This window comes from Strigops habroptila, chromosome Z (genome assembly GCF_004027225.2).
Source record: "Strigops habroptila isolate Jane chromosome Z, bStrHab1.2.pri, whole genome shotgun sequence".
In the NCBI taxonomy this organism is placed as follows: domain Eukaryota; kingdom Metazoa; phylum Chordata; class Aves; order Psittaciformes; family Psittacidae; genus Strigops; species Strigops habroptila.
The window spans coordinates 66,209,022-66,226,788 of record NC_044302.2 but is presented as its reverse complement, the minus strand read 5'-3'; the positions used below and the strand labels follow the sequence as shown (position 1 = coordinate 66,226,788).

Genomic DNA, 17,767 nt, shown 5'->3' with positions numbered 1-17,767 from the left:
ACGGTAGCTCTAGAGTGAGTCAGTTCAGCCCAGGGATCCAACAGAAAATTAACTTTTCAGAGTTGAAAGTCAGAATAGGTAAGAGAGGCTTGAAAGTTGTCTTCTGCTAAATCAGGGTGCTGGCCCAGCTCACATCAATGTCACATGGAAAACTACAGCAGCTCCCAGATAAGAGATCAGCTGTCCTTTATGGCAGCAGGCTGCACCCACATCTATTAAGATATACCATGTAACTGCACTCTAGTAAGTTGTTTGTTTTCTGTATGAATCCAAATGTATTCAGAGCTCTGAGAATAAAAATAGCAACTGAGACAGTGGTCCTTCAGCAAAAGGAAGAGGGGAACAAACTATATAAGTGAGGTGGTGAGCAACTCTGGAAAAGTTTACCTTCAGCCTTAATTAAGGCACAGCAAGATTAGCCATACAGGGTGAGTTCGACTTGATAGACAAGCTCACAAGCTGCAAACCCACTTTCTGCAGCTAGACACCTTATTTTATAGATGTTTAAAAGGGATCATGTTCCTTTTTTCTATAAACTTTACACAGGAAATAATGACATTGCAGCAGCATAGTAAAAGGAGTGGTATAAATAATAGCTCTTGTAAGGACCTATTACCATTTAAAGCTTCTCAGGCACTCTTAGAGCTCCAGTAAGAACGGATGCACTTCAGATTCTTCCCCAAGAACTATACTGCTTGTGCACAGCCGGATAACACATACTAGCAAATGGATAGTGAACTCCTCTCGTGCTTCAACAAGTGCACAGATACCAAGATAAAAAGAAACGCCACATTATTGCTGGTTTAGAAGCTGAGAATGGAGAGTCTATGGAATGGAAAACCCACAAAGGAACTTCACCTACCACATGCTGTGTAGAGTTCCTTGGCCACTCTTCACACAAAGCAGAAAGAGAAAGAAACCACATGAGACCATGCAAGCACATACAGCAGAAAATACTCAACAGATGCACCTCCTCTTCTCCAATGGACTTGCTACAAGCCGGAGATGCCCACAAATTGCAATGAACTACATAACCTTTTAAATAAAATCTATTTCATGACCCAAGTAAGATATCAAACATATTACTAGAAACTTGTTCAAAGTCAAATGGCTATAGCCGTGCTGTTAGAGCAGACAGCTGCAGAGTCTCCGTTCATATGCCAGTTGACTTGAGTGTGCCACAAGTCTGAAAGTTTCTTGTCCAAAGTCTCCACTCCGTCACTGGTCCACAACTGAAAGACTTGTTAGAAATTTAGAATGTAAATGAGATGAGAAACAAAAACAACTTAAGGTACACAACGCTCAACCAACCACATTCCAAGCTGCACCCAAGTTACTTGAAGTGCTAACCCTCTGAAGACACAGTTTGAATGGCGATCACATTACAAATCAAACTCTGCAATAAGTTTTGCAATTGCTCGCATCTCATTGCATAGAAGCCACCAGCTATTCATCCTGGATCTTGGATCAACTGCGTAGTTTTCATTTCTGGCAAAGCTTTTCAAAAAGGAAATGGGATAAGCATTCAGTGCCATACAGAGTTCACAGAATCCAAACCCTCACCAGCTAGTGGTGAGTAATCCCATCCCAGCAAGGACATAGTTAGCTCATTGAAAAGCCCAAGAATTGAAACTCGAGCACTGCTTGTTAAACAATATTAGCATACTGATGGACATCAGGGCTTTCAAGAACCAGAGAGAGATCAGGGACAAAGAAATCAGGTGTGTCTGGTCTATAAAAATAGCTTGGGTGTCAGCAGGCTCACCACATCAACAAGAGGAACACTGCTGTAACAGAACTGCTAACCTCTGCCATGCTCAGCATGGTATACTGAAGCATTCATTTTTCTGGGCTTCAGGTTTCCATTTTTAAGTTGGAGCACTTCTTCCTTTCACCCCCTTCAATATGCTCTATGTACACAGTAGAGGCCATTGCCAGCTAAATGCTAACCACGCTCAGAAGACCTCACTTTGAGCAATATTAATGCCGTGACACTCCTGCAGTTGTACTGGAATTCTCATCAGTTAACAACTGGTTTTGTTACTTTCCCAAATGACCTGCAGCTCCACATCTCTTCACGTAAGGAAACATGGTGACAGGTTCTCCTACCTGGTATTTGTGCCAATGCCAAGTTCACATCTCTTCAAATGCTGCTTTTATCTAAGAAAAGATGGTCTTACAGCACTTGCTATTACCACCAGCCACTGAACGTATCTCTGAGAACACATCTTCCCTACAGCACTCCCCTACACAAGGCATTGGGACAGTCCCACAAACATACTCACCTGTTCAAAATACTCTGTACAGCCAAGTGAAAAGCAAGGCAAATGCAGTAAATTACTGTCACCATGTGCTTATCAACATATCAGAAAGCAGGAGAACACCCAAAAATTCCCTGTGGGGATCCAGTGTTTTCTAACCCCTGGTTTTCAAATAGAGATTGCCAATACATTTCCAAGATGGCTTCTCCAAGCAACTGACAAAGTATCCTACTAGAGTTTCAGGTCTGCACGCATAACTGTTCAGTCACGAATGGTACTTGGACAAGTAATGTGAAGCAAGACTTTCAGAAGACAGCAAGGGCATCATGCTTATGCTCACGACGGAAAAATGAACTATTTTCAATTTTCCAGAAGTGAGGTTACTTGGACTACTTACTCATGCTGCTGTGGAAGTTTGCATGAATTTTCCTTCTTGCTTATTAGTAATTAGGTCTTTTTTAATCTGTACAATTTGGACAATGTGATCATATACTAAGGGAACAAACAAATGTGCAGTTTCGCGGTGCAAGTACAATATTAAATATCCTTAAAGTGGACAGGGTCCTTGTTAACTTCACTTCAATAAAAAGCTTCCTAAACCCTGTTTCCTTTTCGTTCCTTTGAGAAAATGGAGAAGCAATTTGCATTTACAGCTCAGTTCCTGCTTCCAAAATACCCCTTTAACTTTTTCATTATTTTTATGGTGGATATAAATGGCACCAAATTGTCAAATCACAGCTATTTTCTATACTACCTATACAAATAGGTCTGATTTCTGACAAGCTATAAAGCAATTATGGCTGAATTCCTGTAGCCCTTTGATATCCCAGCTTGCCAATAGTGCTTCAAAGCCATTTTAGGGCAATGCTAAAAATCCAGAAGACAGAAGGAAAATAAAGCATTTCAATACACACAAGTCCAAACATGAACAAACCAAAATCTTAGCACTACTAGGATGGTTATGTTTGAAAGGAAAGTGACTCAGAGCAAACACAATTAGGTGAGATACAGCAACAGTCTAAATCAACACTGCCTGGCAGAAGATAGAAACAGAATTGGAAAAAGCAGCACAGGGAGCATGCTACACCTGCCTCGAATTCCCCAGTACTTACTGCAAGTTGGGAAGCACATTTTCCTGCTTAAGCATTCAGCTCTCACCCCTTTTTGTGTGGACAGCAAAGAAAGGAGTCGGAAATAATCATAAATAGTAAAGGCAAATGGCTAAACTGCCTGAGGATGAAGAGGAAGCAAAGATATTATCTTTCCCTTTAAGATACTGATATTGCCAGGAAAAAATTACAAATACATTGAAAGCCAACTATCACAAGTACCTGAGGATTTATATAGCTGTATTTTATCTTTGTGTTATTATTTATATTAGGAAAGGTCCTCACCTCATGTAAGCAGGGGGAGCCAGTTCTTGCTGATAGCCATGAAACATCTCAGAGAGGTACGGGGACAATACTATAACTACTTTAAATAACAGCAGCAATGCTTTTACCTCTCAAGTGACCCAGAATTTAAGAGAGATGAAACTGAACAAATTGAAGACTCATGACTATATTTCTTTGCAGGAGAGGAACTTCCATGTTGGCCAACAAAAACATTATAAGAGTAGTATGATATACATTAGTTGAAAGATAAAAAAAGAAAAAAAAATTCCAAAACACCTTTAAACTCTTTGCGTATTTTAAGCACTGCTGGTTTTTGGTGGAAAGCTTCACAGGCTCTAAAGATATGGCATTTAAGCTAGCACCAGCCAAACAAACAAAAAAAAAAAAAAAATCCCTAGCTTTGTTTTAAATCCTCACTTTTAAAAATAGCCAATAATCCAGTGATCTCTAGCAAGGAAACAGTCAATAAAGTATAAATAAAACAGGAAGAGTAACCTTTAATCCATACCTTTTCCTGATTACTCCTATTCTTCTGTGGCACTTTCGAAGAAACATGTTTCTCACGATCATTTAGAATTTTGCATCATTTTCTGAAATCCACTATTCTTCCCTTGTGGCAAAACTCCTTTTAATCCCACACCTGGTCATGGCTGGAAAGCATTTTGTACTTACTGTATCCCTAACTTGCACTTAAACTGTTAGGCCTCATGCTGACTTTGGGAATACTACCACAGAAATGGTTTACAGAGCAGGTAGATAAGATTAATGTACAGGATAAGAGGCTGCATAAAATGGATGAAAGAAAACAACCCTCATGGGGGAGCAGGAAGAAGAGGAGGAAAAAGCTTTATCTTCAGTGCTTGACTGCATGCCAGTCTTAGCTATCCTTACTTTGTTTCGCTGTTTTTCATACAAAGACAGAGATGCCAGTCCTTTCTTACTGAATAGTTTTATTTTCAAATAAATAATATTACAGATACTTTCTGAGGTTTAGATTGTGATTGATGCCTCAATGCAAACACACTGATCTTACTGCTGCATTACATTCCAAAGCTAACAAAAAATAAGTTTGTTATCCCTATAAAACTATGATACATACAGACACATTTACAGACAATATGCTAGCTATACGGCTTAGTATTTACATATCAAATGCATCATTAAAAATGCATTCAAAAAACAGAGGTTAGTTTAGATTTTAATCAAGAAATTACTCTCATCTAGACTTCAGGACAGATCATAAATGAAGAAACTAAAACCAAAATGTAAAATTTTCTATTGCCTAGACACACAAATTGGCAACTTCCCAGATTTAGGCTACTCAAACACACACACACACACAAAAAAAAAAAAGAAACCAAAACTATGTAAACAGATAATGTTGACCGCACACTCAACATGTCAATCTACAACTGTATTTCAGTTCCTGTAAAATTGCAGGTCAGGCATTAAGATGGAAACGTAAAGAAATATCCCTGAAAACTATGATTAATAGACTAAAACAACTAAATTTTCATTAAAAAACCTGCAACATCTACAGGTTGCTTAACTCTGCCTTTATTATATCCAAAATGCAAAGAAGTAATCTAATGTAAATCTGCTTCATAGGAACCAGTTTGTTTCTATTTAGTTTCCAGGCAATAAAGGATAACAAAACCAAAAATCATTTACTGTTTGACAACCTTATTTTTGTCAAATATTAACTTTTAGCCCAATGGAGACATTTAGTTAGTTTGGAAAGAATTTTATAGGTGAAAAATAAACTTTCCAGTGTGAGATGACTCAACATTTAACAATGCCTGAAGCAAATACTAAAATAATTGATGTCTACCATTCTAGGAACAGCCTTTGATTAAGTGCAACATCCAACAGATAGTTTCAGTTTTCTCAAGCACTGGCATTCAAACACAGGTGCAACATATCTCTAAGTGTTGGACAGCTACAGAATCCACACAGATACACCATTCCATGACTATGTAGCAGTCAGTATTTGCTAAAAGTGTGTGTGCACAAATGCACATACATGGGTTTGTCTGCGACAGGTTTCTGAAGTTTAGCCTCCCATTAAGATAATTTGGTCTTTGCTCCTATTAGGTTTGAGCTACAGAAATGATGTAACCGGATTCACACAGAACAACCTGCTGCCTGGGTCTAGCCTGAAGACCACAGGCCACTACTGCTTCCCTGGAGTTACTTGCGACTCACCCCAGCAGTGAAGCAGGTTCTACCTCAGGGCACCACTGTACTGGAGAGCCTTTTCCATCATCATCTCTACTGCTATACAGACCGTCGGGGGGAACTCGCATGACAGTGTTTCCAGCCACCCGCTGCAAGAGCAGTGCTAGGACAGCTCACCAGTGCCTGCAGAAGCAAACTGAAGCGTTTTACTGTTGCTGGGCTACCTTATTTGGTTTAGGTTTAAGGGATGGTCTTGGTGTATTTGCACAAGACTGCCACAGGCACCCAAAGAACTTGGATGGAGCTGCTTCACAGCAATTTACACACAGATACCTTACAGCAGTTGTAACAGTCAGCTCTAAGTAGTTTCTTTATTGGGGGGGGGGGGGGGAGAATCTAGGGAAGCATTATAGACAGGATAGCACTAAAGCATAAGTAAAGCCAATATTCTTATAAGAAAGGATGGTAAGTAAACACAGAGATTGGTTAAAAGGCTACTACCTCCCCATACTTACACAGAAGAGGCTAGGACCACAAAATACAGAACAAATATGTGTTATAGTCGCCTCTTTATTAAGCAAGAGAGTACATTGGTTCTCATACCAAGGCCAATTAAAAAAAAAAAAATTATATACACTTTGAGAAGTTAAACTTCCTAAAGTATCCTTATTCTTCAGATAAGGATGTGCAACTGTACTACTACATTGCTGCTTCTATTAACCTAACTGTGATGAATTGAAAATGGTAAAAAAAGCCTCACCAAATTTAAATAGTTGGACATTTTTCTGTAGTATTTGCTAGATACAAATGGAAGCATTTACAATACTCACCAACTGACAAAACCCACACACTTACTTAAAAGACACTTCAGACACATTAGTGACAGCCAGGCAAAGAAATAACAACTTGACTGTCAAAAAGCTTTAAAGTCCTTATAGTACAGGATTATATGACACAAGAACAGACCTTTGCAGCTCTAAGTGGCATAACCTGAACAGGAGCAGCATCAAAACAGATAAGGGACCTTCCCCACCACTAAGGAATTCACAAAAAACAGTATTTTCTAACTGCCATGTAATATACAAAGAAATTTAAGACTGTATTTTAAACAAAAGGCTAAGCAAAACAGTACGGTTACAAAACACACCTTTTTTTCCTCTCAAAATATATGCACATGCTTTCTAGATACTCCTCTCATCATTAGATTCTGTCTCACACCTTGCCATGGCTCATTAGTTATGAGATGACTGAAGTTTGTGGGTTTTTTTTTTGTTTTGTGTGCGGCCAGTTAACTGATCTAATACAACTGTACTTCTATCCTCCAGTCAGCTACTAAATTTAGTGAACAATCTGCATAAACACTTTTGGCGTTCAATCTTCAGACACACCAAAATCCTTACAGAGCCTTCCTCCCCATTTCCTAAGTACTCTGACACAGATCTCATGCACAGTCATCCACTGGCAGTAGATGCTGACCTGCCTTCTCGCCATCCCTTTTACTGGAGAACAGGTTTCTGGATGCTCCCGCACTGCCTGCGGTGCATAGGAACAGGGCTCTGAAGCGCACTGCGTGCTCGTCCAGTGGTCAGCAAAACAAAACCCAGGGAAAGTGCAGACCGCGGCAAGCAAGCACACACCCCATGCAGGCCCTGACCCTGAGCAGTACCTCCAGGTTCTAAGTGGTCCCCTAATGAAAGATATCAACTGGATGTTGGCTGGAAAAGGCTGGCCATTGTATTTGACTAAAAATAACAAATCTGTGCTTATTAGTATCCACGCACTTATTCTCCCAAGTAGAAATTTACCTTCTCACAGAGGCAAAACATCACACCACCAGCTAAAAAAATATTGCAAGGGCATGCTGTTCTTTTAAAAGTGAAAGCTTTATACTTTTGATCATATTTAAAGAAATATTTTGGAATAATTCTAATAGGCTTTACATGCTGCAACTACCAAGTGGTCAATCTTTCCTGCAGATTCTACCAGAACAAGGACAGAATAGCACTCTCCAACAATTCTCCTCGAAACCTGAATTTTAAAAAATACAAAAAAAAACCCAACCAACTGTAACCATACTGCACAGCATTGTTACAATAACAGCCTTCACACCTTGAACAGCATCACGAAAAGTAACACAAATCAAATTTCCGACATTTTAGAGCTTACTAATACAGCACTGAAAAATCTTAACAGACCTAACTATACCTGCAGTTCAGACTGTCTAACCTGTAATAATAAATATGTGGTTTAAAGATTTCTTACACATCCATTTTTCTAAGGATAAAAATTGCACAGCAGTAAATAAGAGTAACAACAATAAACAGCAAACAAACCATCTGTTTTTATTTTCTCAAATAAATGCTAACAAATTCACTTGTCTACTGATTTAAACACTTCGAGGTATCTTCTCCACCACCTTACTAATGTGATAGAGCTGATCTTACACAAAACAATCTGGTTTTCTGTACTTCAAGTGAGTATTATTCTACAGCTATCCAAAAATCTTACGTATGATAGCCCTGAAACTGTAATTCATTTCCTATCATCTAAAACTTTAAGATTTATAATCACAGACTATTAATACTGCAGCTTTAGAAAGACATAACCACAGCTTCTTGAAACTAAAAATACTGTATTAGCAATTCAGTGCTACTCAAAGTTAACTTAATGTGAAATTGATAACCTAGGTTCATCCTTTAAGCGTTAAGAAATTAGAGTCTGAACTCACTGGCAGTTCTGACACAAATCAGCCTTTGCCCTTGCAGAAACACGTTGGCAGGGGAGGAAATCTAGACAAAAGTAGACATACCATGCAGGAGAATAAAACAAAACACACGCTGAACACAAACCACAAAGAAAAATAAAAAGTGCAATTAAGCTTTAAAAACTGTAAGCTTGTGACCCTGGAGGATGGAGCAGCCTTGTTATTCACATCTTGTCACAATGAGGTACTATGGGCTGTATACAGTCACTACCTATCTTGAGAAAGCATTAAGAGCCCATTGTCAAACTTCAGTTTGCTTTTAACTTCTTTTTGGCTGAATGCAATGGAAGTCTTTGCAGACAGCAAATCACTTCTGATGGAAAGTGATCATCAGATTTGTATACTCATGAAACAGACATATATTGCCCTAGCTAAGAATCAACTCCTTATTACACTGTATCTTCTAAACAAAGCATAAGTATTGACACTGAATGTGAGAATTATTAAAGATGTATCAGGGAGGAGAAATATTTATTAGAAACAGCTTTTTCTATACAGGTAGCATCTTACCACCAAAGCTATGCATTATTCATTGATGGCATCATGTAAAGATGAAATTTGATAGCTTCCCTATATTCAAACTCTTCTCACTCTCTTTGAAAAAGAAAACTCTGAAATGCCCTTATGATCTGCATTATGCTGAATTGAAGTGCACTTGAAAACACATATGTACTCTAAAGTTATTGAGTCTTTTATTAAAGTAGAAGCAACATTAAGTCTGGAAAGTTTCTTGTCAAACAAACAAAATCCTTCACTAGACATCAGAAGTTTCATTTGGCCACAGCTGAAATCCAGTGATGAGTAAATCCATGCCAAATAACACAACCATTTTCCAACTAAAATAGAAACACCTGTCCTAAAAGGTGCAGATCAAACCTGTACCAGTAAAACTGATGGGAAAAGAAATTCTCACATGCCTATCATACCTAGAGGGGTAGGCTCAGACAAAATTTAAAAGGAAAAAAAAGACAACAAATGAAACAGACCTACAATTAACCTAAGTTCTTACGAGTGTAGTTAAATATCCCACAGGCAACTGACTGTTTTGTGATCCTGACCTGTCCAATTCAAGTCATGTGGTAAGAATCTGCTTATGGGTCCGTATCCTCACACCATTCCATTTACTAAAACTAATAGAGATATAAGTCTCTCATTTACTTTAAGTGGAGAGAGAGGAAGGAAAAAAAAAAAGGGGGGGGGGGGCAAGAACAGTGAGCAAGATATCGTTTGTCCATTTTCTCTAAAATTTTACAAGACAACACACAAGCTACTAAAAGAAAAGCATTTGCTTTGTGGACAACACATTAGTAAAATGGGGCTAGGAAAGGAAGGAAAGACTAAGGTTCTCCTTTCCCTTCCACTAATGTGCCTCCCAACTCAGTGAAGCATCTGAAAAGCAAATATAAAAAAAAAGGAAGAAAAAAAAAAGTCACAAAATAACTAAGGGAGAACTGCATCATTTTTCCTAATCAAAGTTCATTATAAGACATTTCATTGATTTTCTTTAAATACTTCTAGGGAGGTTCATGAAGCCTTTGTACAGCCAAAACGTAGATCACTAGAGACTGTTTTAAAATATAGCATGAGATATGCTTGCACAAGAGGATTCAGCTGTCACTGTAAAAAAATTTGTCTAAGTTTAAATATTCCTTTAAAGAGCAGAGCAAAACATCTCCATGGCAGAGCCTATCTACATCGATGTGTCCTTCACAAGTTGAGCAACTGATGCAGTCAACTTAGTTCGGTTTTTGTACAATTAATCCAAATACAAGAAGCAATATTTGACTGGTATTTTTTCATTTCAAGATCGTGTATAGAGCACAAGAAAGCGATTGAGATCTTTTTTCAATCAAAAAGAAGTTTCCCCTCTGTAAATAAAATTGCGTACTATATTAACGTTTACCTATACAAGTATGCTTTCCCAAGAAGAGCTTACAAGCAAATTGAAGGATGCTTTTAATGCAATTTCCACTCTGCAACTGCATGGCTGTGCACCGAGGGTGGAAGAGACAGAACTGGGTGCTGTTTACACAGCGTGGGTCACCACACACATGACCCACAGGTACACCCCACACTACCACTGATCTTCATGCCATGCTTCCCATGCTGAAAGATTCTTATCTTGCTGTGGCCCAAAGTAGTGTGCCCTCTGGGACAGTTATCTTAACAAAACAAACGACACAAAAAATGCCAGTGATAATAGGGATTGCATCTTTTAAAATTCTTGCTCCTTACTGTCTCCTACAACACAGTAGATTCGTAAGAGGTGATTTCGTAACTTTTTTCACAAAGACTATTCAGAAAAATCACCTAGCTGAATTGTGGAAACAGCACTGGAAAAGCTTTCATATGGAAAGAGAAAGAATGCGTTTGCTAAGAAGAAATCACTGACACCTTTCACAGCAGCTAAGTCTATTTCAAAATGTTATGGTCCACTAAAGTCTCATTCTGCACTAAGGGACAACCTCGGTGAAAACAAACAATATGGGAAATGTGGACTTTCTGGACGATTGTTACACTTCAGTCCATCCTAGAGCAGAACCACAAGCAGCTCCACTTCTGTAACTTTGCCGTACCATTGTAAAACTTCTTGAACTACGAGCTGCAGTAAGCATTGCTCCCTTCAGCTCTGCAGAGCAAAGCAACACCTCCTACTTTTTAAGTTACAGCATTCAGGTGTCTAAACCACCATTTTCATATTGAGTAAGTTATGAGCACAGAAATACTAGCCCACCCCTTTTTTTATGAGAAAACCCTTGTTGACAAAATGCACCACGGATTAATAGAAACTCAATCATTCAGGCCACAGTAGTTCCAAAGTAGTTTTTGACATGTATTTATAATGAGTCATTAAAACACAAGAGCTGTGTTTCTTTATCCACGTGAAGTACTGTAAGAGAAGCAGTAAGTCAGACTGCTGTTGCAGAGCACAAGCATTCATTAGGTAAGAAGAGGAAGAATATTTCTACATGGCTTAGCATTCAAAGAATAATGGGACACTATCAGCCAAGAGCAACAGCTCTTCTTTTGGAGGCGGTATCACAGTGGATCAAAACTAACCCTACCCTGGTGACAAATCTTGTTAGAGAGACATGTTTTAAAATACTGCACTTCTACACACAGCACTACTTTTTTCACATAAACAACAAAAGATAAGCAACACACACTTCGAAATAAAGCTAGAATCTTAGAAATTCTCCATGTCTTCCCTCAATCAGTTTACATCAGCATCACAAAATAGACAACATGTGAAAATAGCAGTATTTATGACTGCATGATCATTTTGGAGAGCATTTGTCTTGAAAACTTAGTCTGGGCAGGAGTCTACTTTCTTCAATGTGACAAGCAGCCCTGTAGCCCCCACCAGGAAACCACTCATGAAGTCAGATGGCAGGAGCAGGCCATTAAATAGGAGGAAGCATGAGGAACCAGTCACTGTGCGTGCCTGTATGCTTTACCACGAAAGGATAAACTGAAGCAGTCAGTTATCATAAGGCAATTAACAAACAACAAAACCACCACCAAGCTTAAGTTTTTAAGGTGAGACACAATGAAAAATGGAGGAAACTATTTGTTCCCTGTTAATCACCATTACCTTCCCATCCTATCCACACACACAAAAGAACCTGCCCTTCACTCCAACAACTGAACACTGTTCCTAGCTATGCTGCCACCTTAAAACCGATGCAAATTTGGGGTACAAGACCCTGCTTGCTCTGCAACAACTATACGTAGAACAAATACTTGGAGACACCTTTGCAAACTCAACATCAACCTCTAGTATTTCCAAAAGCCCTACCGTAGCCAGAGCAGATAAACCCAGAGTGGTAGTCAGTTTTTCCAGCTATTCTCATAAACATGCAAAGCAAAAGCACTGAATATACTTCATCGCCCTTGCCCCCTTTGATGTTTCAAATGACTATGCCCCCAATAAAAAGTGATCTAGAAAGAGAAACACATTATGAGCTAGCTAACACCTATGATAGGCTATTTATTATTTTCAAATTGAACTGTGAGGTCTACAGACTTAATGAATTAGAACTCTTCCTAGCAAGTATATATGTTACAGCAGCCATTCACTGCAGGAATCCAGAGATAAAAAGATCACTTAGCAGAAAATTAAGCATTATTATGGCTAATGAGTATACTAGTACTTGCTTTTGATTAATACTGTACACCTACTTCAGCCCATCTACTTCAGTGCTCATCTTTCCCACTGTGATTTCATGGGCCTCAAACTTCTTCAGCCTCTATTTTTCACTCATTGCTGTAGCTTGAAGAGGCTAAGCAAAACCCAGAAGTGAATACAGTGCTCGCCATCTGGATGGGAGCGGCTGCGGTGTTCTCCTACAATCCAAGTCATGTGCAACCACAGTATGACAAGTCACCTCCCAGGCTATATAAGCTGGCATCTTTCCCAGCAGTTGCCACATCATAAAAACGATGCATACGAATAACCCCACCCCACTCCCCCCACCCCCCAAAAAAAAATAAACACTTTAAAACAATGGCTTAAGTGACTGCATAACTAAACTCAGCAGCTGGAGACACAAAGCACTCCCATGGCAATCCATGCATCTTTCATTTACAAAACTCCTAAAATACATTCTTATTAGCAAGCTCCACATCACACCTAGCAACCAACCCCCAAGTCTGGGCTGCAGAGTCATGTTCCCTGAGGGCAGACAGCAAGTAAATAAATAAATAAAAGAAAGCATGGATAATAAAAGCAGAGCACATCACAAATCGCCCCTATGCGGGCAGAGCTTCAAAGAAATAAATGTATTTTCTGCCACTGACTTCAACGCATCATCTAATTCACTGGATACAGATAACGCTGTCTCACCTATTTAGACTACTCAGACTTGTTCTCAGGAGTTTCTCCATGAAACTACTTAGATTTGACCTAAAAGTCATGTTTTTCTGTACAATAAATTGAAGAAAACGGGGAAAATTCCACAGTGAAATCTGGGCAATCCCACAGAGATACTACAGTATTACCTACAATACACTAAAAACTGTGCAGTGCTGTGCTTGTTTACAATAGATTTAAAAATGTGACTTTATGATAATAGAAGGGAATTAACAGCTTGTACTTATGAAGATAACCTCAGCAGTTAAAAAGCTGCAATTCTTACACTCCATTGCTTAAGAGAAGGAAAATATTCTAGAAGAAACACAATAACTGATGTAAAAAGTCACAGCTTGGTATCTTCAAACTGAGAAACAATTAATCAAAACACAGGTTTTTACCTTACCAGAAAAAAAGAGCAAGCTTTATCATCTCAACACTGAAAAACTCCATCTTTTGCCCCATGAACATTAAATTTTTCCACACCTGGCTCTAAGTAGATGGGATTTATAATGATGTTGTTCTACTGAACTGCAGGAGTCCTAGATGGCAATCAAGATTACATATCAAATAAAAGATAACTACTAACCATTGTGTCTGCATAGATAAATAAACCTGCTCACTTATTTTATTTGTACTGTTACCTCTACTAACCCAGCTACAGAAATCAGGACAGTAAGGGAATAAAGTACGAAAACAATAGGTTTCTTGTACCTCTTGCAGCCCAACTTACGAAATGCATGCACCATGCACCACACCTTTTGAGATGTTTTCATGTACTTAGGAAAGGGTGAATCCCTGACAATGAACTAGGGAACTAAGCAGAAAGCAAAGTGTTGTGGGAGTCCAAACTCAAAACAGGAGCAGGAACATATTTCCAGGCATCTGTCCGGTCAGACATTTAGTACACCGGGAGAGAGCAACACGTGGGCAAAAACCTCCGGCGCAGACCTAACCCGGGACAGAAGCCTGCCTCGTACGACCCACAAGCGAGAGACCGGGTGGAACCGGGAGCCAGACCCACGGCCGTCCCGGGAGCCGGGACCGCAAGCAGCCACGAGTGGAGATCCCCGCAGCGCCAAGTGCTGGAAAGGGGAAGAAACGGGCTCCCCACGAGCCCAGTCAGACCCAGGGCGGGCGGCAGAAGGGCCACCGACAGCCCACCACTGCACCGACGGCCGCTTTTGTTCTCCACGAAGACCGGCAAAGACCCGCCAGCTGCGCCCGCTCCGAGCTGGGTGGGCAGTGCTCGGGTGGCAGAGACCCCACTGCCGACGGCAGGCGCAAGAAGCGGGTCCCGCCGGGAAGACCGGCGGCGGTCCCTACGTACCTCTTTTCGGTCTGGGGAAGCTCTCATGCAGGTGGAAGATGACTTTCTCCACGAAGTGCTGAATGTTGCTGTGCTCGGGCCCTCTGACAAACACCATCCAGTCGTGGGTGAAGCCTTCCACGGTGGGTTTCTTCCTGACCTGGGCTCGGTGCCCCAGCTCCAGCTTCACCTGAACGGCGCACTGCGGGGCGAGAGGCGGGGAGCGGCCGGTAAGCGCCCGAGGAAGCGGGGCTGAGCGGGCGCCCGAGGGAGAACCGGCCCCACCGCAGGCGGAGGGCGGGACGCACGGACCGAACGGTACCATACACCCGACACCAGGAACAAAACTAGAAAGGGACGACCGCAGCCCCGCAACCGAAAACCGGCCCCGCCGCCGAGGGTGTGTAGAGCTCTCCATGCCACCGGGAGGACTCGGGGAGGCGCGGCCGCGGTGCTGTCCTGCGGGCGCGGGCAGCCGGGGGCCACTGCCAAGGACGCGCCGAGCCCCCTCCCGGCGCCCCCGCGCTCTGTCCCCACGGTACGGCGGCAGAAACATGGCTGAGGGGACACCGTCGCCTTTCCCCGGGTGCGTGCTTGCTCCGCGCCGCTGCCGCGAGCGGCGGGGCGGCAGCGGGAGGCAGGGAAAGCCGCGCGCAAGGAGAAATTCCCCGTCACGCCAGCCCCTTCCCGGCGGCGCCGGGCAGCGCGGGGAGGGGGCTAATGCGGCGGTCCCGCGGCACTCACCGAGCCCGCCATGCCTGGGGCGCCGGTTCCGCTGGGGCGCTTGCTCCTGTCCCCAGCCCCCACCCCGCAGCACTAATTCATGAAGACGTGGAGGTAACGGCGGGCGCGCAGAGGAGCGGCGGACGGGCGGCGGACATCCTCCGCCTCGCTGGTCCCGCTGTCTGCCGCGGTCCCGCCTCCTCCCCTCCCTCGCACCACACGGAGCCCGCGGCAGCCCCGGCCGCGGCCCCGCCGGCTGGATGAGCGCCCGCCACGCATGCGCCCTGCGCGGCGGGCCGATACCGCGACACAGACATAACAGTGTGCGGAGCGGGAGGGCGCGGGGCGGCGCGGCCAGCCAATGGGGCACGGTGGCGCGGCCGCGAGCCCTCCGACCGGCCCCGCCCCGCCCGCCAGTCCTTAAAGTAAGTGGTTGTTGGGGGGCGCGTCGTGGAGCGCGGGAAGGGACTGTTCCCCGGCAGCGCCGCGGCCCGGGCGGGGAGCGGCGGCGGCCGATCGCGCCGTACCGAAGCGGGAAGGGAAACTGAGCACGAACAGTTACGAACAAAAGGGAAACGGGGCAGCGGTTTTAAACTCAGCCGGTGGAGAGCGCGAAGAACTAAAGGTATATTAAAGGACCTTCCTCCCCAAACCTCATCCTCTGTCTCATGTACAGTCACAAAGGTACATTTCCGAAGAGTCCCCAATAAATCCTTTTGCCAAAACGAAGGGCGGAAGACTCGAAGGGAATGCCCTAGTTGCACAGGAATGTCAAATGGTGATGGGCAGCGGCCAGGAATCCGCGCTCGGGGTTATCTAACGTGTATTTGTAGCACCCACTGCCACTTCTACCGTTACCGGGCTGATGCTCTTTTAAAACAACAGTACTACCTCAACAATTTCCACATCCCTCCCGTACTACACGAGGTAACATGCTGATTCACGCCACAGGAGGATGCCAGTGAGAAGCTGAGAGCGATTTACTGCGAATGCCCAGATCACGCTACTGACCCTGTGAGATGAGTAGTTTCTGACAGCCATAAAATTGCCGAAACTTGTCTATAGTAACTTTTGCCACACTGAAAACTATTTTTGTCTGTTCGATAATTATATTTCCTATACTTTTTCTGGTGATAATGATAACACAAGTCATTCGACAATCAACAGCGATCCTTCCCAAGATCAGCGCACGTACACGCAAAACGCGGAACACCCTCCCTGTGCGTCCCAGGCTTCACCAAGAGATGGCGCAGTCCTTGCGCTAAGGTCCTCATTTGACCTCTCCAGAAGCCTCTGAGCATTGTAGAAGAACTGACTACGATTCGTACCTTCACTTCCGAATGAGAAACGCACATTAAGAAAATTCTGGCGTAATTTAATGATTCCTTCAAAACTACTGAGCTGTATCTTATTTTCCCTACAGCTTTTGTAAGCCTTAATGAATAAAATCATACTAAGAACTCAAAAGGGTGATGACAATCTGCACAAATTCCACGTTACAATGTGACTTGAAATTTTTTAACCTTAAGCCCTCATGTATATGGATATCCATATTTTAAAACTGCCACGTGCAGATCTAATAGTTCACACATGTACTAATCTTGCCCCGATCTAGCTAGCAGGCCAGCATGCGTAAGAACAACTGGTGAGCCCATCATCAAAGCTGATTCTGGTAACTTTAAAACTTCATACACGCAAGATGAATAAAAAAAGATACTGATGCTATTTGCTAGAGTCGAGAATATGCACACAAGCAAGGACAGCAAGGCTGGACTACTACCACACTAAATGCAGTGGGCTTCCAGGCGTCAGGGCCCATCTGAACAAAGCAGATGGGCTGCAGGCTGAAGATCCCTGGCATCTCTCCTAGAATGGTCCATTTTTGTTATGGCTGAGTTGCCTTTCTTAAGTGTTCAGTCACTCAAGAGTCTTGTAAGGACTGAGAATGGATCATCAAGAGCATTTAGCTGTTCAGATTCCTTTGGTTTCATTGGAAATCATAAGCATTTTTGAACCAGTGAAGGCTTTTGCTGTACCAAAGACACTAAGTTTTTGGTTCCTAATCACTATTGCTCCACATTAGTGTAGAGTTGAGCATGTAACACGTTCCAAATTAATAACAATAATACATACACTAAAAGTATTTTGCCTATCATTACTGGCACATATTTAATATCAAACCATATGTGAGCTTTCATTATCAAGTAATGCAACTCCTAGAAGTACTGTTTAATTCTTACTCCAACAAATAAATATGAAGCACTGACAGTTTTACAATAGTAACTG

The 17,767-nt window shown here is 42.3% G+C and overlaps 1 protein-coding gene across 2 annotated transcripts in view; it reads right to left on the bottom strand.

Annotated features, from left to right (window-relative positions):
• The window catches only part of MLLT3 (MLLT3 super elongation complex subunit), a 108,689-nt gene extending 91,747 nt beyond the window's left edge, over nt 1-16,942 (bottom strand). For both annotated transcript variants that reach the window (XM_030511416.1, XM_030511417.1), the window contains exons 1-2: nt 15,503-16,942; nt 14,780-14,960 (exon numbers count right to left, since the gene is read on the bottom strand). In XM_030511416.1, the coding sequence (XP_030367276.1) occupies nt 14,780-14,960; nt 15,503-15,514 (193 nt within the window). In that variant the 5' untranslated portion in view covers nt 15,515-16,942. The remainder of the gene's footprint in view (nt 1-14,779; nt 14,961-15,502) is intronic.
• Nucleotides 16,943-17,767: the final 825 nt, after the last annotated feature.